At 43.9% G+C, this 21,566-nt stretch overlaps 1 protein-coding gene across 2 annotated transcripts in view; it reads left to right on the top strand.

The window, feature by feature from the left end:
* LOC110506288 (neuron navigator 2) overlaps positions 1–21,566 on the top strand; it is a 130,305-nt gene that overhangs the window by 43,959 nt on the left and 64,780 nt on the right. The window contains exons 4-7 of one of the 2 annotated variants that reach the window (XM_036963581.2): positions 7,638–7,710; positions 7,896–8,148; positions 8,401–8,457; positions 10,607–10,734. In XM_036963581.2, coding sequence (XP_036819476.2) covers positions 7,638–7,710; positions 7,896–8,148; positions 8,401–8,457; positions 10,607–10,734 — 511 coding nt within the window. The remainder of the gene's footprint in view (positions 1–7,637; positions 7,711–7,895; positions 8,149–8,400; positions 8,458–10,606; positions 10,735–21,566) is intronic. The other variant, XM_090221779.1, reaches the window with a different exon arrangement.

Genomic DNA, 21,566 nt, shown 5'->3' with positions numbered 1-21,566 from the left:
CTTCCTCTCAGGCTTCCATGTCTTCTCCCTGGACCTCCTCAATGTTCACCTCTTGAACATTAGACTGAGGCCTCATCTTCACTGTCACTTTCCAACCTTGTTGAGGATGGCTCGTTGTCAGGCTCAAAAAGACTCAAATTTGCCCGGATGGCCACCGATTTTTCAGTCATTGTATTGGTCAGCCTGTTGCGGGCTTTGGTGTGTGTGTGTGTGTGTGTGTGTTCCCAAACAAGGACCAGTTGCACTCTGAGGCGGCTGATGTTGGTGGGATTTGCAGGATGATGGAGGCAGCAGGGGAAAGAGCCTCAGATCCACAATGTCCCTTCCACCAGGTGGCTGATGAGATATGTTGGCACGACTGCCATATTGCATCTCCATCCCAAAGCCGTTGCTTGGAAGTGCCAAGAACCTTGCCCTCATCCTGGCCAAGGTGGCGAGACACGGTAGTGATGACACCATAGGCCTTGTTGATCTCTGCACCAGACAGGATGCTCTTGCCAGCATACTTGGGGTCCAACATGTACGTTGCAGCGTGTACGGGCTTCAGGCAGAAGTCTTCATGCTTGATGTATTTCCGAACTGCAGTTTCTATGCTTGGAGCAACAGTGAAGTGTGCAGGGTGTTACGGATTTCTTCTCTTACATCTGCAAGCCGAGTCTGAACGTCAGACGGGATGGCATTGTCTCCTTCAATCCGTGTAATGGCTACTGTTATAGGTTTCTGGAGTTTCAGCCTGCTTACCACTCTCTCCCAAAATACATAATCCAGGAGGATCCTCTTGATGAGGCTGTGATATGGCAATTTCTTGGAGAGACTCCTTCCCCTCCAGGAGACTGTCAAACATGATGACAACCCCACCCCCAACGGGTGTTGCTGGGCAGCTTCAATGTGGTGCTCTTATTCTTCTCACTTTGCTTGGTGAGGTAGATTGCTGCTATACCTTGATGGCCCTTCACATACCTAACCATTTCCTTGGCTCTCTTGTAGAGCGTATCCATTGTTTTCAGTGCCATGATGTCCTTGAGGAGCAAATTCATTGCATGAGCAGCACAGCCAATGGGTGTGATGTGAGGGTAGGACTCCTCCACTTCAGACCAAGCAGCCTTCATGTTCGCAGCATTGTTTCAGTCACCAGTGCAAATCCCTTCTGTGGGCCAAGGTCATTGAAGACTGCCTACAGCTTATCTGCAATGTAGAGACCGGTGTGTCTGTTGTCCCCTGTGTCTGTGCTTTTGTAGAATACTGGTTGGCGGGTGGAGATGATGTAGTTAATTATTCCTTGCCCACAAACATTCGATCCACCCATCAGAGATGATTGCAATACAGTCTGCTTTCTCTATGATTTGCTTGACCTTCACTTGAACTCTGCATCTAGAAAATGAGTAGATAAAGCATGTCTGGTTGGAGGGGTGTATGCTGGGTGAAGAACATTCAGAAATCTCTCCCAATACACATTGCCTGTGAACATCAGAGGTAAACCAGTTGCATACACAGCTTGAGCAACATATTCATCAGCATTTCTCTGACTACGTTCCTCCATTGAGTCAAAAAATTCTGATTCCAGGAGGACCATAAGCTGTTGCTATCCGATTAATAATTTTCACCTTGAATAGAAGTAGAGGGTCTTTTGTTGCTTGTTGTGAGCGCTGAGGGAACTTTATGCACTTGGCCAGATGATTATCCATCTTTGTTGCATTCTTCACAGATGATTTGGCACAGTATTTGCCCATGTACACAGCTTTTCCTTCTACATTAGCTGTAGTGAAATGTCTCCACACATCAGATAGTGCCCGTGGCATTTTCCTGTAAAAAAATCCCAAAGACAATTCCATGTAGATAAATAGTTAAGCAGTTAGATTAAACAACTCCTTTGTAAGGTAAATGTTTAAAATGAAACATGTATGGAAACATGTCAAGACTGACGCCGGAGATGAGAAGCAGGTACGGGGAGTCAATATTTAATAATGAACAGACATGAAACAAGACATCAGTACACGGGTATACAAGGACATATGACAAGCAATGCTGAAGCGGGGAACAGAGCGGGGGAACAGACAGATATAGGAGGTTAATAACAGAGGTGAGTGAGTCCAAGTGAGTCCAATAATCGCTGAAGTGCGTGATGGGGGGGAAGGCAGGTGTGCGTAATGATGGTGACAGGTGTGCGTAATGATGGTGACAGGTGTGCGTAATGATGGTGGCAGGTGTGCGTAATGACGGTAGGAGTGCGAAATGCTGGGGAGCCTGGCGCTCGATGGCAGGAGTGCGTAATGCTGGGGAGCCTGGCGCTCGATGGCAGGAGTGTGTAATGCTGGGGAGCCTGGGGACCCTGGGGTGCCGGGGGGGGGGGGGGGGGAAGAGCGGGAGCAGGTGTAACAGAAACAGGTGAGTTAACACTCCTCAGTTAGCAGGCTCAAGCAAGCTAAAACCCACATGGTAGCAAACACTAACTAGCAGAAATTGTTAACAAGTTAGAAATGATTTAAACACACTTTTCTGTCGGCTACTATTTACTAGTTAACAAAAAATCATGTATGTCATATCAAATATATTCACCCCACCCAGTATTGTAATCAAAAACATACCAGAAAGCATGTAGTCCTTGGCTCAGGCAGTGTAGTAGTGTGGGCTCAATAGCATCTCATTAGTGTGCAAGATCTTGAGAATCAGCTGTACATGTGATGGAAGAATGCACTGTGCATGCAGAGGGTTGCAATTCCATTAAATTGGGGGATAGTTCAACAAAAATATGCCACAAGACCTAGAATTGCCTTATGTGTATCCCACAAAAAAAAGATTCTCTGTTATAAGCTAACTTTTTTGATGAATTTAAGCAAAATTCCCCAAATTCCCTGGCTTAACTTCCGACCCTATGCAACCCTAGTGGGGAATAGTGTCAGATCATACAATGGTGCCCCTCACACAAAACACACACACACACACACACACAGTCTCATACCCTTGCCACCCAGGAAGTAACCATAGCGTTCTGAGTGACATGCTCTCATCGGGGTAGTGTTGACACAGAGGTGCTAAAACCACACAGGACGCTCCCTCTACTGCACCCCCCTCACATACCCCTGAATTGCTTTAGGTCTGTCAGAGGCCTACTTCTTACTGTGGAGTGACACATTAGTGTCACACTCAAAGTCACACTCACTGCTCTGTTGTTCGGGTAGATTTATTGGTGTGCATTGTTTAATTGCAGTGTGTGTCGTGTTTCTGGCTCACAATGTTTTATTTCCAACTTCCCGTTTCGCCCTCAGTTTGGTTCTAGTTCGGAGAGATCTGTTTCTCTCTCCTCTACCGGGAACAGACATTACTACTAGCTCCATACAGGTCGAAACCAGTTTAAACCCGTCTTCCCAGTAAGCCTCTCTGAATGGGGATGATGAAAACAAGGCCTTAGGAGGCTTCATAAGCCCTCAGAGAATGTCAAATGGAGTTTCCTCCTTTACATCAAGGCATTGTCCGTTCTGAACTTCCACCCGTGTTTCACCTTTAGGTGCCACTCAAAGCCACGACAGCTGTAAGTCTGCCAAAACAAGTTCATGCTGTTTTATACAGCGTCAGGTTATCATGACTGACATTCCTTCCGTGTCCCCAACGGTTCAGTACTAAGGCCATGGTCGTTCATAGATTATGTGACTAATATATTTACCTATTATATGATCATAAAGATTGTATTGATTGGTAATGTGAGTCGCCACAGGTGAGTGCAGGAAGCAGGATAACACTAGCAGGATACGGTCTGAAGTTAATGTGTAATCGGGTGTGTGACAGCTAGCGCAATAACTGCGTCAGGCCGTGTGTGTGTGTGTGTGTTTGTGTGTGTTCCTGCCTACGTGTGTGTGTGCGTGTGTGACACCCACCTGTATCAGCTGGTCAAACTCCATGTGATCAAATGCAAGTGCAGCGCAATCACAGGTGCCTTGACCGCACAGTGTTGCTAGGCAACCCCGCATGGAGGAGTGTCAGCTGTTTGACCACAAGGTATAGGCTGGGGCCACTGTTTGGGTCAGCACTGCTCCGGGCCTCCCTCTCTCCTCCTCATCTGCGGGTAGAGAATTGGATCTCATTTCTTGTCGCTCCGTGTCCTCTGCTGCATCTAGACTGCACCCAGTCGATTGTTTCACTGTAAAGTACTATAGTATTGGTGTTATTGTTTTGTTGTTGTTGTTGTGTGTGTTGAGTTACGTGCCACTTGGGTGCCAGTACTACCACCTTTTCAAAGAAGGTAGATGTGTAACACGATGAAACTGTTTAGTTGAATTAAATGGGAGGGGGGGGGGGGGGGGGGGGGTACAGTATGTTAAAGTTGTGTTAAAGTTGTGCTGGCCGACTACAGGGCTGTTGACTCTCCGAAACCATAATGTACGGGTATTGTAAAGAGAGAGCGGTATTTACGGGGTTAGTGTTACCTTGGTTCGGAGGTCGAAGTTTCACTGAGATTACTGTCTGAGAGAGTGAAAGGCGGGAGGGCAGAAACACGCACGCCGACTCAGTCATGTCACAAGACAGGACTCCTTAAGACATAAACAAAGCTTCCGGTGAGGGGGCGTACACACACACACACACACACACACACACACAAACATTAGATTCTCTGCGATGTAAAAAAGTGTTTGTCTAAAGGGCGGTTGCCGGGCCGGCCCTACTGTGCTGCTAGCTGGCTGAGACCCAGCATGTGATGACAGCCTTAGAGAGAGGTGTGTGTGTGTGTGTGTGTGTCTGAGAGAGAGCCACAATACAGTAGAACAGTGTTTAGTGTGATACTGTATTTGCTGGGATCATGCCTTCAAGACAGGCTCTGAGAACTTGCTAGGTAAGAGGGAACTGTATGGAAATATCGCAGTAGAATTGTATCTCGGTGCTGGAAGTTGTATTTTGCTATTACGACGGTTGTTGTTTTGTAATAATAATGGTCAATTTAAGGCCGTGCAGTTTCGCATTATTGTTGATTTAATTACCTAATTATTGTCGCTGTCTAGGTGGCCATATAACTGAATGATCCAGTTTTTAAACAAATTATTGGGATTGCAAGTTATTCAGTTGCAGTGTAGTTTGAGTACTACTTGTGTCCCGTGTTCAGTCTACCTGCAGGGTTCGACTAACTGTTGCCGTGACACGTCTCATGTCCAGTGTGTGTTCTTATAGGGTGGAGGGTGGAGAGGGAGAGGCTTATATACTCCCATCACGGTTACGTGTGTTGTCCCCATGACGTCGAAGCTCGGCACAACACCTATTGACTCAGTGGCGTTATTACATTCTAATGAATAACCAGACTGCATTCACTCAAGGTTTATTAATCATGCACATTGTTGATGAGAAGAGCACTGTCTGATCAGAATTAGCAGGAGGTAAAAAAGAGTGGAGATACCGGAGGAGATGACAGGAGAGGATGAGGGGAATACGAGAACTAGAAAAGGAGAGGATGAGGGGAAGATAGGCAGTTGTGTTTGAAGTAGAGAACTCATTGTCAGAGCACCTGTGTCTCCTTATTTTGTTTTACCCCTTTTTCTCCCCAATGTCGTGGTATCCAATTGGTAGTTACAGTCTTGTCCCATCACTGCTACTCCCGTACGGACTCGGGAGAGGTGAAGGTCGAGAGCCGTGCGTCCATCCGAAACACGACCCAACCAAACCGCACTGCTTCTTGACACACTGCCCGCTTAACCCGGAAGCCAGCCGCACCAATGTGTCGGAGGAAACACCGTACACCTGGCGACTGTGTCAGCGTGCATGCGGCCCGGCCTGCCACAGGAGTCGCTAGAGCGCGATGGGACAAGGACAATCCCTCAAGGCCAAACTGCGCCACTCGGGAGGCCCTACTTTGATGTTCTATTCCAACAGTTTGATTTCTCACTTTTCCGCACTACACTGGAATTCCCAAAGTTGCAATTCTGAGTCGATCCCCTGTTTGAATGCAGATTAAATGTGTTTTCTAAAGTTTGAGCACCATATGCTCTCACTCAGCGGGTGTTTTTATTTAGCCAGAAGAGTCTTTATTTTTACCTCCTCAGTACCAGGGGTATTTGGGTCAGGGAAGAGGTCAGGGAAGTATTTTAGTAGTGTTGACGTGTGTGTGTGTGTGTGTGTGTGTGTGTGTGTGTGTGTGTGTGTGTGTGTGTGTGTGTGTGCGCGCGCGCATGAGTGCCTGCGTGTGTATGGGTGCGGGTATGTCACATGGAAGATGGGGACTTTTCAAGAGGAGGGGTATCTCAGTCAAGCTGGGGTATTTTAGTAGGGTCTGGGAGGGTATTTCAGGTTGGCTCGCGGGTAGTTCAGCGAAACGATGGTGGCATATGGGTCGGGGGTATTTAAAAAGACGGGGTATTTTAGTAGGGTCTGGGAGGGTATTTCAGGGTGGCTCGCGGGTAGTTCAGTGAAGTGATGGTGGCATGTGGGTCTGGGGTATTTAAAAAGACGGGGTATTTTAGTAGGGTCTTGGAGGGTATTTCAGGGTGGCTCGCGGGTAGTTCAGTGAAGTGATGGTGGCATGTGGGTCTGAGGTATTTAAAAGACAGGGGGTGTTTTAGTGAGTGGGGGATATTTTAACTTTGTAGTGAGCAGAGCCTGGTCTAAATTCCTTCTGGTTCTCAGTCTGTGTCCTCCCTGACCTCGCAGCATGTGTCGCCATAGAACAGCTGTTCTGGGGTCAGCGGCTCACTGACCTGGAGTCTGCCTCTGATTCGTCGTATGACATCATTGAAATATCTGATGTAGAATCCGAGGGCTACTGTAGAAGGATGATATTGATATTAATGTATTAAATAGCTAGTGTTATTTTAGTTTGTTCTCCATAAAGTACAACGTCTTATTTTTCTAAATTGAACCGCTGCACTCTGCTCAGTCGAAACCCGTTTCACACTAATAGACTGTCGGTTGGGTGCTAGCTAATACCGATGGGGGAGATGAATTGCGCCTAGGTGTATATTAGCATGAGACGGATTCCGTTTCGATGAGGTTCCTTTGATTGAACAGTCGAGTGTAGTCTCAATGGTCGCTCCTCAACAGCATGAACAGTGAAAATGGCCGCTGCTGTGTTTCGTATGAATCAATTGTTACATTGCTCAATTCCCTCCCCTGTTTGTTCACCTGAACCTGACCGTTGGTAACCCTTGAACTCTCCTTTTTTTTTTTTATTGATGATGTCATTCGATGACTCTGTTTTATTTTGTTCACCTGGGGGTTGACATTTTGCGGCCAATGGGCTGTATCGAAGTAGGGTCACATAGTGAGCTTGTAACTAAGCAAATTCTGTCGACCAATCACATCACCTGGCTGTTTGAATGTTGACAGCTCAGCACAGCTGGGTCGGTATGGTAACAGGGCCAAAGTAGAATGCTTTTGTCATCTAAGGTACTCCAGTGGAGGTGTATGTCTGGCTTATTTTAATGCTGCTTTGACCAGGCTATGTCATTAAACAATCGACTCACCTTACTCAGGTCGGCACTCTGCGAAGTCCATCCCTGTAAGCATGTCCCGAAACCCTAAGGCTGGCGATGTGTTTGCGATGGCTGTTTTTGAGTAGGCTGCTGATAACTGCCTATGCGTTACTGACTGTGTGATGAGTTGAGTTACATCTGAATGTAAAATCGGTTCTCTCTGTCACTCTTCTCCTCCTCCTCCTCCAGATTGAGAACATTGATGCCTGCCTCCGTTTCCTGGCAGCCAAAGGAGTCAACATACAGGGCCTGTCTGCAGAGGGTAAACGCTCACCAGTCACACACACCTGCTGAGACTACATTGTGACTGACTGTAGTGGCTAGAATACTGTGTAGTGAGCTTGTAACTTTCCTCTCTGTATCTCATATCTCTCCTTCTTCCTACCTCTTCATCTCATTCTCTTTCTCTCTCTCTCTCTATCTCTATCTCTATCTCTATCTACGCAGAGATCCGGAATGGGAATCTGAAGGCCATTCTGGGGCTCTTCTTCAGCCTGTCTCGCTACAAGCAGCAGCAGGCCCACCGCCAGTACTCCCAGCCCCACCTTAACCCCCAGCCCCAGAGCCCTCAACCTCTCCTGATCCAGCAGACCGGCGCCCCTGCCCAGCTCAGCAGCCACCCTGTAACCCCTACGCATGAGACTCCGGCCCCCACAGCACAAGCAGCCCAGAAAACAGCACAGGCCGAGATGCAGTCCAGGTAAGCCTGTTGGATCACCACTACACTGATGCATTCTGGGAAGATGTAGTTCGTAATACTTCGAATTTGAAAATGTCTTCCCTCTTTCGCTTTTTGTTGATGTCATCAGTGTTCAATTTACCGTCTCGGTCTTATTTCCTCTCTCATTCCAGTTGTCGTAGCTCCGGTCTTCTGTAAATGTCAAATGAGTCTTTCTGTCTCTCCCGTCCTCCATTGCGCTCTCCTTCTCTTTCTTTCTCTCTCTCCTCCTAGGGCTGGGTCTCAGAGTAAACTGCTCAGGTTCTCCCTTGGTCAGAAAAAGTCCTCTAGGTCAGCTCTTTTTCTCTCCCTCTTTCTCCCACTCTTCTTTGTGGTCATGCATCTTCCTCCTCCACTCCTCCTCATCTTCTAATTCTCCTCCCTTTCCTCTCTATTTCCAGAGTAAGTAGAGGTTGCCCATAACAACTGATACAGGGTCAGATTTGTTTCAACATGTAATAGTTATGGTTACTATAGAGGTGTTATTAATATGATCCTAGATCTGTGGTAAGGGCAACTTCTACCTGAAACTACTATTCTACTCTGCATGAGTTTTGAAGAGAGGGGACTCCAAGGCTCCATTTTGGAAAGTCCTGTTTGACTCTGGCATCACGCCTCATTTGGCATGTCTGCTTAATGGGGTGTGAGGGACCTTTTGATAACCCCTGTGTGTTTGTGTGTGTGTGTGTGGTTGCCTGCGTGTGATGTGCATGTGTGTGCGCGCACTCAAGAATGTGAGAGAGCGTCTCACTGTGAGTATGACCTTAATAATTAACTGAGATGGAGGAGTGGATGGCTTGAATTTGGTTGTATGTTACGATAACGGATTGGATAGGCCACTACTACTATCCTCCTACTACTGTACTGTGTTCTGTGAGATAATGTTTAATCTCTGGGCCCATATTCATAAACTGTCATAAAGTAGGAGTACTGACCTAGGATCAGTTTAGCCTTTTGTGTCATTATTAAAAAGAAAGGCCTAGTCCTAGAGTAACACTCCTACTCTGAGAGGTTTTTATGAATAGTGGCCAAAAACGTTGTTTTGCAAGCATGTCACCGTTTTCTACACCAACTGACTGAATGAAATGAAGTGAAGTTGAGGATGTGTTGTTGCGTGCTGCTGCCTAAACCCAACACAGCAGGCATAAAAAGATGCCTGAACAGAGTCCTCACGTCCGTTTTTCAGGGGAAACAGAAGTTAGGTTGAAAATACTGTATCCCTAAAAAACGGAAACATCCGCTTTTTGCCTGCCCAGAGGAGAGTGCATGCTGTCCATCCCTTGTAGTTTTGCACCTGCTTCTAGTCTAATTTACAAAACAATGCAGTAGCGCCGCCCTCTGGTCAGCATGTATAACTGCAGGTTAATATTCAGCTGGGCACATTCAATATCTGGAATGGTGTTTTTCTCCTTTTCAGATTGTAATGTGTTTCTCCTCCACTACTTTTCCTTTTAATCTTTATGCTTTATTTTCTTTCTTTCTCGGCTTGAATGAAAACGGTCTCGATGTGCATCCAGGGGGAGCATAGGTGACATTAGGATCATTTCAGGATTACGATTTAATGTGGCCACATCCTGAATGAGAACAGACAGAAGACGTTTCATCATGCAAACAGTGTATATCATGAATAGGCTAGCAGTGAAGCCTGTGACTTAATATCTCACTCAGAATTAAATCATGTGTTACATTTTGCAGCTCAGTTGGTAGAGCATGGTTCTTGCAATGCCAGGATAGTGGGTTTGATTCCTGGGATCACCCGTACGCAAAATGTATGCTTTGCAAGTAAATTGATGCTAAGTCCCTTTTAGATAAAAGTATCTGCTAAATGGATATTTTCGTAATAGAAAGCTTGTTTATACACTAATAACATTTTCAGTGTGTTCATTTAGGAACGCTCATACCATCATGGTCTTTGTTGTCGGACAGGAACTTAATGATGACTTATAAGCCCAGTTGAATTCATAAGACAGTTAATTCACGGGCTAACAACAGTCTTTCTACTCACCGTAATTGAAAGTCTAATGAGCTGGACCTATTCTCCCCACTAACAAAAGCCCATGCAGTCCTGCTTGGTCATGTAAAGGGAATGCCTTTAAAAAAAATAATAATAATTTTAAGGTCACTCACTCAGTGTAGCAAGAACGAAATAAGAGTTGATGTTTTACACCAGTATTGAACTACCGGTCATATTTTGTTTGTCAGACCAATGCCGACAGCCACAGAATTATGTTTCCTCCACCGATGTTGAAATAGCAATTTATGTGAAAGACGGACCCGGCCAGAACGCTGCCCCTGACTCCCGGCTATGGCTACACAGGAGATTAGCTAACAATATGTGGTTACAGATGGGTGGAAAATTATTGGAGGATTAATGAACGTATTGCCTAATCCTTGCTGTTTGTGCCATTGAGTGTAAACGCTCTATTGCTCTCCCGCTCAGACTTCCAGGCCCGAGTGCGAGGGTGTCCACTGCTGGCAGTGACATCACACCTCGCGGGCCGGTTGGCGCCGCCGGCAACCGGCGAAGTCAGGGCTTCACAGACAAGACCAAACCAGCCGCTCACAAAGGTACGTCTGTCCTTCGCACGCACGCACACTCAAAAAAACATACATACATACACTACCGTTCAAAAGTTTTAGAACACCTAGTCATTCAAGGGTTTTTCTTTATTTCTACTATTTTCTGCATGGTAGAATAATAGTGAAGACATCAAAACTATGAAATAACACATATGGAATCATGTACTAATCAAAATAAAGTGTTAATCAAATCAACATTTATTTTATATTTGAGATTCTTAAATACACCCTTTACCTTGATTACAGCTTTGCACACTTTTGGCATTCTCACAACCAGCTCCATGAGGTAGTCACCTGGAATGCATTTCAATTAACAGGTGTGCCTTCTTTAAAGTTAATTTGTGGAATTTCTTTCCTTCTTAATGTGTTTGAGCCAATCAGTTGTGTTGTGACTAGGTAGGGGGGGGTATCCCTATTTGGTAAAAGACCAAGTCCATATTATGGCAAGAACAGCTCAAATAAGCAAAGAGAAACGACAGTCCATCATTACTTTAAGACATGAAGGTCAGTCAATATGGAACATTTCAAGAACTTTGAAAGTTTCTTCAAGTGCAGTCGCAAAAACCATCAAGCGCTATGATGAAACTGTCTCTCATGAGGACCGCCACAGGAAAGGAGGACCCAGAGTTACCTCTGCTGCAGACGATAAGTTCATTAGAGTTACCAGCCTCAGAAATTGCAGCCCAAGTAAATGCTTCATAGAGTTCAAGTAACAGACACATCTCAACATCAAATTATCAAATCAAATTTTATTGGTCACATACACATGGTTAGCAGATGTTAATGTGAGTGTAATGAAATGCTTGTGCTTCTAGTTCTCACAGTGCAGTAATATCTAACAGGTAATCTAACAATTCCACAACCACTACCTAATACACACAAATGGATGGAATAAGAATATGTACATAGAAATATATGGATGAGAGATGACCAAGCGGCATAGTTAAGATGCAATAGATGGTATAAAATACAGTATATACAGTGCCTTGCGAAAGTATTCGGCCCCCTTGAACTTTGCGACCTTTTGCCACATTTCAGGCTTCAAACATAAAGATATAAAACTGTATTTTTTTGTGAAGAATCAACAACAAGTGGGACACAATCATGAAGTGGAACGACATTTATTGGATATTTCAAACTTTTTTAACAAATCAAAAACTGAAAAATTGGGCGTGCAAAATTATTCAGCCCCCTTAAGTTAATACTTTGTAGCGCCACCTTTTGCTGCGATTACAGCTGTAAGTCGCTTGGGGTATGTCTCTATCAGTTTTGCACATCGAGAGACTGACATTTTTTCCCATTCCTCCTTGCAAAACAGCTCGAGCTCAGTGAGGTTGGATGGAGAGCATTTGTGAACAGCAGTTTTCAGTTCTTTCCACAGATTCTCGATTGGATTCAGGTCTGAACTTTGACTTGGCCATTCTAACACCTGGATATGTTTATTTTTGAACCATTCCATTGTAGATTTTGCTTTATGTTTTGGATCATTGTCTTGTTGGAAGACAAATCTCCGTCCCAGTCTCAGGTCTTTTGCAGACTCCATCAGGTTTTCTTCCAGAATGGTCCTGTATTTGGCTCCATCCATCCTCCCATCAATTTTAACCATCTTCCCTGTCCCTGCTGAAGAAAAGCAGGCCCAAACCATGATGCTGCCACCACCATGTTTGACAGTGGGGATGGTGTGTTCAGCTGTGTTGCTTTTACGCCAAACATAACGTTTTGCATTGTTGCCAAAAAGTTCAATTTTGGTTTCATCTGACCAGAGCACCTTCTTCCACATGTTTGGTGTGTCTCCCAGGTGGCTTGTGGCAAACTTTAAACAACACTTTTTATGGATATCTTTAAGAAATGGCTTTCTTCTTGCCACTCTTCCATAAAGGCCAGATTTGTGCAATATACGACTGATTGTTGTCCTATGGACAGAGTCTCCCACCTCAGCTGTAGATCTCTGCAGTTCAACCAGAGTGATCATGGGCCTCTTGGCTGCATCTCTGATCAGTCTTCTCCTTGTATGAGCTGAAAGTTTAGAGGGACGGCCAGGTCTTGGTAGATTTGCAGTGGTCTGATACTCCTGCCATTTCAATATTATCGCTTGCACAGTGCTCCTTGGGATGTTTAAAGCTTGGGAAATCTTTTTGTATCCAAATCCGGCTTTAAACTTCTTCACAACAGTATCTCGGACCTGCCTGGTGTGCTCCTTGTTCTTCATGATGCTCTCTGCGCTTTTAACGGACCTCTGAGACTATCACAGTGCAGGTGCATTTATACGGAGACTTGATTACACACAGGTGGATTGTATTTCTCATCATTAGTCATTTAGGTCAACATTGGATCATTCAGAGATCCTCACTGAACTTCTGGAGAGAGTTTGCTGCACTGAAAGTAAAGGGGCTGAATAATTTTGCACGCCCAATTTTTCAGTTTTTGATTTGTTAAAAAAGTTTGAAATATCCAGTAAATGTCGTTCCACTTCATGACTGTGTCCCACTTGTTGTTGATTCTTCACCAAAAAAATACAGTTTTATATCTTTATGTTTGAAGCCTGAAATGTGGCAAAAGGTCGCAAAGTTCAAGGGGGCCGAATACTTTCGCAAGGCACTGTACGTATGAGATGAGTAATGTAAGATATGTAAACATTATTCAAGTGGCATTATTTAAAGTGGCTAGTGATCCATTTATTTAGTTTTATTTTTTTTTTTTTTGGGGGGGGTCAGCTTAATATTGCGGAAAGAATGTTGCTTCCAATGTAATTGTCTGCATCATTTCCAATCCCCCATATTTTTTGGGGTAAATATATATATCCATACACGCATGCATATATATATACACATATATACATACACATACCTATATAGACATACATACTTTTTTAAAGAATATACCTTTATTATTATTCCCCGCAAACCCTAAATCCCCCAATTGGAGTAAACTAATAAACACTTCTGCTTCTACCTTCAATCCATACATCTTATACACAGTCTACAGACACAGTCTACTTTACAATAGTTCTCTCTTGTTTGTTCTTAGTCCTTCCTCTATTTCTGATGTCCATCCAGTTTGATTTATATTTGTAACTATGCTATTTCACAAAAGCTCCGAACCTATATACATTCTACAGATCCCGTATGTTTTACATTGTTTATCTTGTTATTAGTCCCACCCTTCAGCTCCACTCAACCCCTCCCATCTGTCTCTCAACATCATCCATTTCGGATTTCTACATGCCATATATTTTTCAACTGTGCTGTGATGCTTCACAAAATAAATGAACCTTCCTATTCTCATAGCTTCTACAGATTGTAAATTAAAAATAAACATTTTTTTGCTAAAATAATTATTATATTATTGATTGATTGACTATGGCTTTTCAAATCACCCAGTATTGCTATCTGTAGTGTTAGTTCTAGGCAAATGTTGCAATTCTTCAGCCATTCCTGGACCTGTGAACAAAAATGAACTATATGTGGACAATACCAAAATAAATGATCTAATGACTCTGCCTCCTCACAGCAGAATCTGCAGAGCTGGGAAGATTGTATCCCCCATATATATAACATTCTATTAGTTGCAAGAATTTTGTATAGTAATTTATATTGAAAAATGTGATGTTTTGAATCCGGCGTTGTTTTGCGTATCAATTCATAAACCATGTGCCATGGAATGGGTACATCCAAAATCTCTTCCCAACTATTTTGCAATGTATATGGCACAGCTGTCAGTTTTTTGGTCCTTAAATGAAATTGGTATGTTTTTATTTATCACACTTTTCTTTAACCACTTATATTCTTTAATACAGGGCCGACATACAAGTTCCTTACTTTTTTCCCCTTCTACTTGCCTCTTCCATTTTTGTGGTAATGCTGCAATTAATTGGTTGTAATTTTTGGTAGAGCAGACATTTCCATATGTCTGTGTTAGCTGCATGTGATCCATTTATTAAAGTGGCTAATGATTTGAGTCTGTATGTATGCAGCAGCCTCTCGGTGTTAGTGATGGCTGTTAAACCGTCTGACGGCCTTGAGATACAGTTGATGTCGGGAGTTTACATGCACCTTAGCCAAATACATTTAAACTCAGTTTTTCACAATTCTTGACATTTAATCTCAGTAAAAAAGATCCCTGTCTTAGGTCAGTTAGGATCACCACTTTATTTTAAGAATGTGAAATGTCAGAATAATAGTTGAGAAGGATTCTTTTCAGCTTTTATTTCTTTCATCACATTCCCAGTGGGTCAGAAGTTTACATACACACAATTAGTATTTGGTAGCATTGCCTTTAAATTGTTTAACTTGGGTCAAACGTTTCGGGTAGCCTTCCACAAGCTTCCCACAATAAGTTGGGTGAATTTTGGCCCATTCCTTCTGACAGAGCTGTTGTAACTGAGTCAGGTTTGTAGGCCTCCTTGCTCGCACATACTTTTTCAGTTTTGCCCAAAAATGTTATATATGATTGAGGTCAGGGCTTTGTGATGGCCACTCCAATACCTTGACTTTGTTGTCCTTTAAGCCATTTTGCCACAACTTTGCAGTATGCTTGGGGTCATTGTCCATTTGGAAGACCCATTTGCGACCAAGCTTTAACTTCCTGACTAATGTCTTGAGTTGCTTCAATATATCCACATCGTTTTCCTCCCTCATGTTGCCATCTATTTTGTGAAGTGCACCAGTCCCTCCTGCAGCAAAGCACCTCCACAACATGATGCTGCCACCCCCGTGCTTAACGGTTGAGATGGTGTTCTTCGGCTTGCAAGCCTCCCCCTTTTTCCTCCAAACATAATGATGGTCATTATGGCCAAACAGTTCTATTTCTGTTTCATCAGACTAGGGGACATTTCTCCCAAAAATACGATCTTTGTCCCCATGTGCAGTCTGGCTTTTTTATGGTGATTTTGGAGCAGTGGCTTCTTCCTTGCTGAGCAGCCTTATGTCGATATAGGACTCATTTTACTGTGGATATAGATACTTTTGTACCTATTTTCTCCAGCATATTTCCAAGGTCCTTTGCTGTTGTTCTGGATTGATTTGCACTTTTTGCACCAAAGTACATTATTCTCGAGGAGACAGAACGCCCTCTTCCTGAGCGGTATGATGGCTGCGTTGTCCCATGGTGTTTATACTTGTGTACTATTGTTTGTACAGATGAACGTGGTACCTTCAGGCATTTGGAAATTGCTTTTTTTTGGGCTGATTTCTTTAGATGTTCCTATGATGTCAAGCAGAGGCACTCGGTTTGAAGGTAGGCCTTGAAATACATCCACAGGTACACCTCCAATTGACTCAAATGATTTCAATTAGCCTATCAGAAGCTTCTAAAGCCATGACCTCCTTTTCTGGAAGTTGTTTAAAGGCACAGTCAACTTAGTGTATGTAAACTTCTGACCCACTGGACTTGTGATAAAGTGAATTATAAGTGAAATAATCTGTCTGTAAACAATTGTTGGAAAAATTACTTGTGTCATGCACAACCAACTTGCCAAAGCTATAGTTTGTTAACAAGACATTTGTGGAGTGGTTGAAAAACAAGTTTTAATTACTCCAACCTAAGTCTTTGTAAACTTCCAACTTCAACTGTAAATGCTGTTTTTCAGTCTCTCGGTCCCAGCTTTGATGAACCTGTACTGATCTCGTCTTCTGGATGGTAGCGGGGTGGCTCGGGTGGTTGATGTCCTTGATGATCTTTTTGGCCTTCCTGTGACATCGGGTGCTGTAGGTGTCCTGGAGGGCAGGTAGTTTGCCCCCAGTGATGCGTTGTGCAGACTGCACCACCGTCTGGAGAGCCTTGCGGTTGAAGGCAGTGCAGTTGCCGTACCAGACTGTGATACAGCCCGACAGGATGCTCTCAATTGTGCATCTGTAGAAGTTTGTGAGGGTTTTAGGTGACAAGCCAAATTTCTCAAGCCTCCTGTGGTTGAAGAGGCACTGTTGCGTTGCCTTCACCACACTGTCTCTGTGGGTGGATAATTTCAGTTTGTCTGATGTGTACGCTGAGGAACTTGAAACTTTCCACCTTCTCCACTGCTGTTTCCTACCTTCACCACCTGGGGGCGACCCTTCAGGAATTCCAGGACCAAATTGCACAGGGTGGGGTTGAGACCCTGGACCTCAAGCTTAATCATGAGCTTGGAGGGTACTATGGTGTTGAATTGCTGCAAAGAAACTACTAAAGGACACCAATAAGAAGAAAAGACTTGCTTGGTCCAAGAAACACGAGCAATGGACATTAGACCATTGGAAATGTGTCCTTTGGTCTGGAGTTCAAATTGGAGATTTTTGGTTCGATCCGCGGTGTCTTTGTAAGACACGGTGTGGGTGAACAGATGATCTCTGCATGTGTTTTTTCCCCCTGTAAAGCATGGAGGACGAGGTGTTATGGTGTGGCGGTGCTTTGCTGGTGACACTGTCTGTGATTTATTTAGAATTCAAGGCACACTTAACCAGCAGGGCTACCACAGCTTTCTGTAGCGATAAGCCATCCCATCTGGTTTGGACTTAGTGGGACTATCATTTGTTTTTCAACAGGATGACCCAAAACACACCTCCAGGCTGTGTAAGGGATATTTTATAATTGAATCCATATGTTATTTCACAATTTTGATGTCTTCGAAATGGTATGTCATACACTGCATTTGAGGAACAATTGTAAAGTAATTCTACTTTGAAAGTTGATCAACTTGTAAACTCACTTTTGAGAAAATCGCCTTTGAATGTTTTGGTATCTTGTGAAGAGCTCTTCTTTGTCTATACCCATTCAGCATCGTTCACACCCTCTTAAGCTTTAGCCCCACCCATTTTGTTTCGCTCTAGGAGCGCACACTTGACGCTCTGGCCAATGATTTGTTTACCTCTGGATAGCATGAAAACAGCCTAACCAGCTAAAGCTAGCTAGTTAAACAACAATGAACAGTGCCAACAATGCCACAGTGCTCGGAGCTAACCAACCATGGTCAATGTTAGCTAGCTAACATTAAGCTCTAATTAGAAAAGCAAACGGATCTGGGAAACAAATAATAACGTCAGCTAGGGATCCAGCCAGCTAACTTTAGCTAGCTAGAGCCAGTGCACTTTAGCTTGAAATGAAACCACTTTGTAAAAATTAGAAACTTGTAATATCTGAAAATGTAGCTAGCTAATGCTAGACTATCTTACCTGTATACATCAACATGCATGATGGATGCGTCTCCCTGTCAGGAATGCCATACCACGGTTGCCCTTAGTTTGAAGATGTAATCCGGAGACAGGTGTTTTCTCCATCTCTAGCTATCATACTCCAATTCCACTGATTTCATAACTTGATCCTCCAGAAAGTGGAGAGCAACACTTATGCAGCTCCACTACACAATACATTTTTAGAAAAGCAGCGTTCGACAGGATTACCAACACAGACTGACGAGCTCAAATAGACAGAAGCCCTCTATATGGCAGACCAATCTGAACTCCTCTCTCGGCATGTCCAGCCCACACATTATCTCAGCCAATCATGGCTAGCGGGAAGGTAGCCTTCTTTTTCTGTGGCTTATTAAACAACTAGGCTCGCAATTTAACAATTTTATTCGTATTTACAGATGGTGTACAAGTTGGTTATTTAGGCAATTGAAAGTTCACGCTCGAGAAGGTATTTCTGCAAAAAAACATTTTTTGCTAAAAAAAACTTAGTTTCCTGAATCGGGTCACAAATGCCTAAACCACCTGTCAAGTCATTAACGCTGACAGACTGTCCTGGTCATGATGTGGATGATGATGTCTGTGAGTATGGCAGCTATCCTAATCAGGCCGTTATGGTGTGGGAGGCCATAGGAGTCACCCTTTCTCAGAATAGACCAGGGCCTATCCACAAAGCGTCTCAGAGTACAGTAGGAGTGCTGATCTAAGATCTGTCCATATAACATTATTCAAGATGATCTAAAAGGCTAAACTGATTCTAGATCAGCACTCCAACTTTGAGATGCTTTGTGGATACGGGTCCCTGAGTGCAGACACTCTCCCACCCACAATGCACTCCATCAGTGCTGGAGCACTTTACTGACATGCGAGTGAGTTGAGCCACGAAGTAGAGTATTCATCTTTGTTACCCATATTGAGGGCATAAAAGGTTATTCGTTAGATAGTCAAACTAGATATGATTTATGGTGCCCAGATGCTTCACCTGTTTATCTGGCTGATCATATGATCTTCCCATCTTTGGCAAAGGGAGCTTTTGGGATACAGAAATGAACAGTACAAGCTTCAATGCTGTGTATTTCGAGGACAATCGAAACACTGTGTGTGCATGTGTGTGTGCCTGCGTTCATTTGTGGGTTACAAGGTTAGGCGACCGTGTGTGATTTATAGAGGTGTGCGTGCGTGTGTGTGTGTGTTAGATTTAGTGTTGAGCTATAAACGTTACCATGACCTCTAGTTGTTCCGTGGTATGACCGCTATGCTCTGTCCTAAGCTCACATGTGCTTGCCTATAGTAGGACACTGCGAATGACTTATGAGTACTGTAGGGGCTGTGGCGATCATGACATCTTGTCCTCCGGGTTATTGTCATGCAAAAGTCTGCCGGGTCCCACGGCAATTAATGAGCATAAACGCGTTCGGCATCGCCAGGCCTCCGTGCTTTTATATCGTTATGATGTGCCCTGAATCAATTTCCTAAATTGCTCGGCCTGCGTCTTGTTGGTGTGTAGTTACACATATCCCCGGGACACACTTTCTGGGCTGAGACAAGAATGGCATTATTCCTACAGGGGGGAAGATGGTTAAAATGATACTCAGTTTGTTTTTTATTTGTTTGACCCTGGGTTAACCTTGCTGTCACACGGCCTCTAGTCTTCTCATGTTGCTTTGAACTCACACTGTACATTCTCCATAGCCCAGGGGCTGTTACCGTGGAAATATCATTCTATTTCTATGGCGATTACTGTGTGACTGGTGTCTGTCTACTGTTACTGTATTCAGACAGCCTGACACCGTTTACCCGTATTGACTTCATTGCGTCTCTATTGTCTGCTGTGTTTAGCCAGGGGGAATCCGTTTGACTGTGTATTTAGTGCGAGGTTTTATATAGCTTCTCTGCACTGCTGTCACCACTCAGCTCTTCTACTGGGTTGTTTATAGACTCACTGTGTTTGTCTTCCACAGTCTAAACTCATTACCCTGTATTATACTGTATGAAAGATGGGGGTGGGGGGGGGGGGTGGAGGGAGGGAAGAGAAAGAGAGGGTGGTGTGTGTGTGTGTGTGCGCGAGAGTGATCTGAAGGGTGCAGAGGGACAGACAGCAGGTAGGAGGGGTGGAGGTTTTGGAATCATCTCCCCCCTAACCACCTACCTTCCCTGTTGAGTCACTGCCAAATCCCTCGCCCCTCCCTCACCCAACTCACTCCTGCACAACAGTTCCACTCAGGCTGCACTACGTGGAACATCTATCAGAGTTTGGGACTCTACTTCTTCTCTCAGCTTCTTTTGGTCTACTCTACTGGGACCGTGATACAGCAGCACCTACGAGGTTTGTCATTGGTCTTTTCACCGCTCTCCCCGTAGCCCCACTAAGTGCTGAAACTCAACTTGAGATGAGTGCACGCCAGTCTAGCTTTCTCCTAAATCATACATTATGCCGATGTATGACCGTTGGGATTCGACCCAGACGTATAGGTCATGGTCTTTTACCTAGTTACCAGACTCAGGGTCATGATTTTTCCTTTTGTGATTTAGTTTGTGTTTACTCTTTTAATACAACGTTTTACTTAGTAAGCTTTACTGTACCAAGTTAGCAACAATTTATTAGCGGGAACATTCAGTGATTTACTATCGTGAAATAAAATGCAGAAGATGCTGAGGCTCAGTGGGAAACTGCCGGTTCTATTGTCTGGCCTGAATTGTTCTGTGTCAATGGTGCTGACAGTAGAATAGAGAACCTGTCTCTGGAAGCATCCTGTTTTATACAGTAGAGAGACATCAGCATACAGTTGGCCTTCCTCTTATGCTTTACATTAACACAAGGTGACAGCAGCAGTGTAGTCACAGAGGGAGAGAGACGTGTGACCTGTTGTCACAAGGAAAGGGCAACCGGTGAAGAACAAACACCATTGTAAATTACAACTCATATTTATGTTTGTTTATTTTACCTTTTGTACTTGTGAACTATTTACACGTCGTTACAACACTGTCTACTGTCTAATCTTTGAAATGTCTCTATTCCTTTGTAACTTTTGTGCGTGTAATGTTTACTGTTCATTTTCTTTATTGTTTATTTCACTTTTGTATATTATCTACTTCACTTGCTTTGGCGTTGTAAACATATGTTTCCCATGCCAATGAAGTCCTTTAAATGTAATTGAGAGAGAGTGTGGTGTGTGTGCGTGCGTGCGTGCGTGCGTGCATGTGTGGACAGTGCTGAATGAATGGCCAGTTGATGAGCTGTAGCCTCTCTGTTTGACTCCATTCATGTGGAGGAACTTTAAAAGGTTCACTCCAAACAAAGACTGGCTGTCCCACTCACTCACAAGGGCACAATGAGTGAGGTGTGTGTGTGTGTGTGTGTGTGTGTGTGTGTGTGTGTGTGTGTGTGTGTGTGTGTGTGTGTGTGTGTGTGTGTGTGTGTGTGTGTGTGTGTGTGTGTGTGTGTGTGTGTGTGTGTGTGTGTGTGTGTGTGTGTGTGTGTGTTATCTGAACTTGGGAATATGAGTAAGCAGTTTAAACAAATGGCATATTGTTCTCCTTAATACAAGTCATCTATATTAAATGAAATCAGATGAAACTTGCTAATTGAACATATAAGCAACAACAACAAAAAACAAGTAACTTTCAGTGGTAATTATTTATTTATAGGGTACTTCTGGC

This window comes from Oncorhynchus mykiss, chromosome 26, assembly GCF_057628025.1.
Source record: "Oncorhynchus mykiss isolate SJ-2025 chromosome 26, ASM5762802v1, whole genome shotgun sequence".
NCBI lineage: Eukaryota > Metazoa > Chordata > Actinopteri > Salmoniformes > Salmonidae > Oncorhynchus > Oncorhynchus mykiss.
This window is presented reverse-complemented; position numbering and strand designations above follow the sequence as displayed.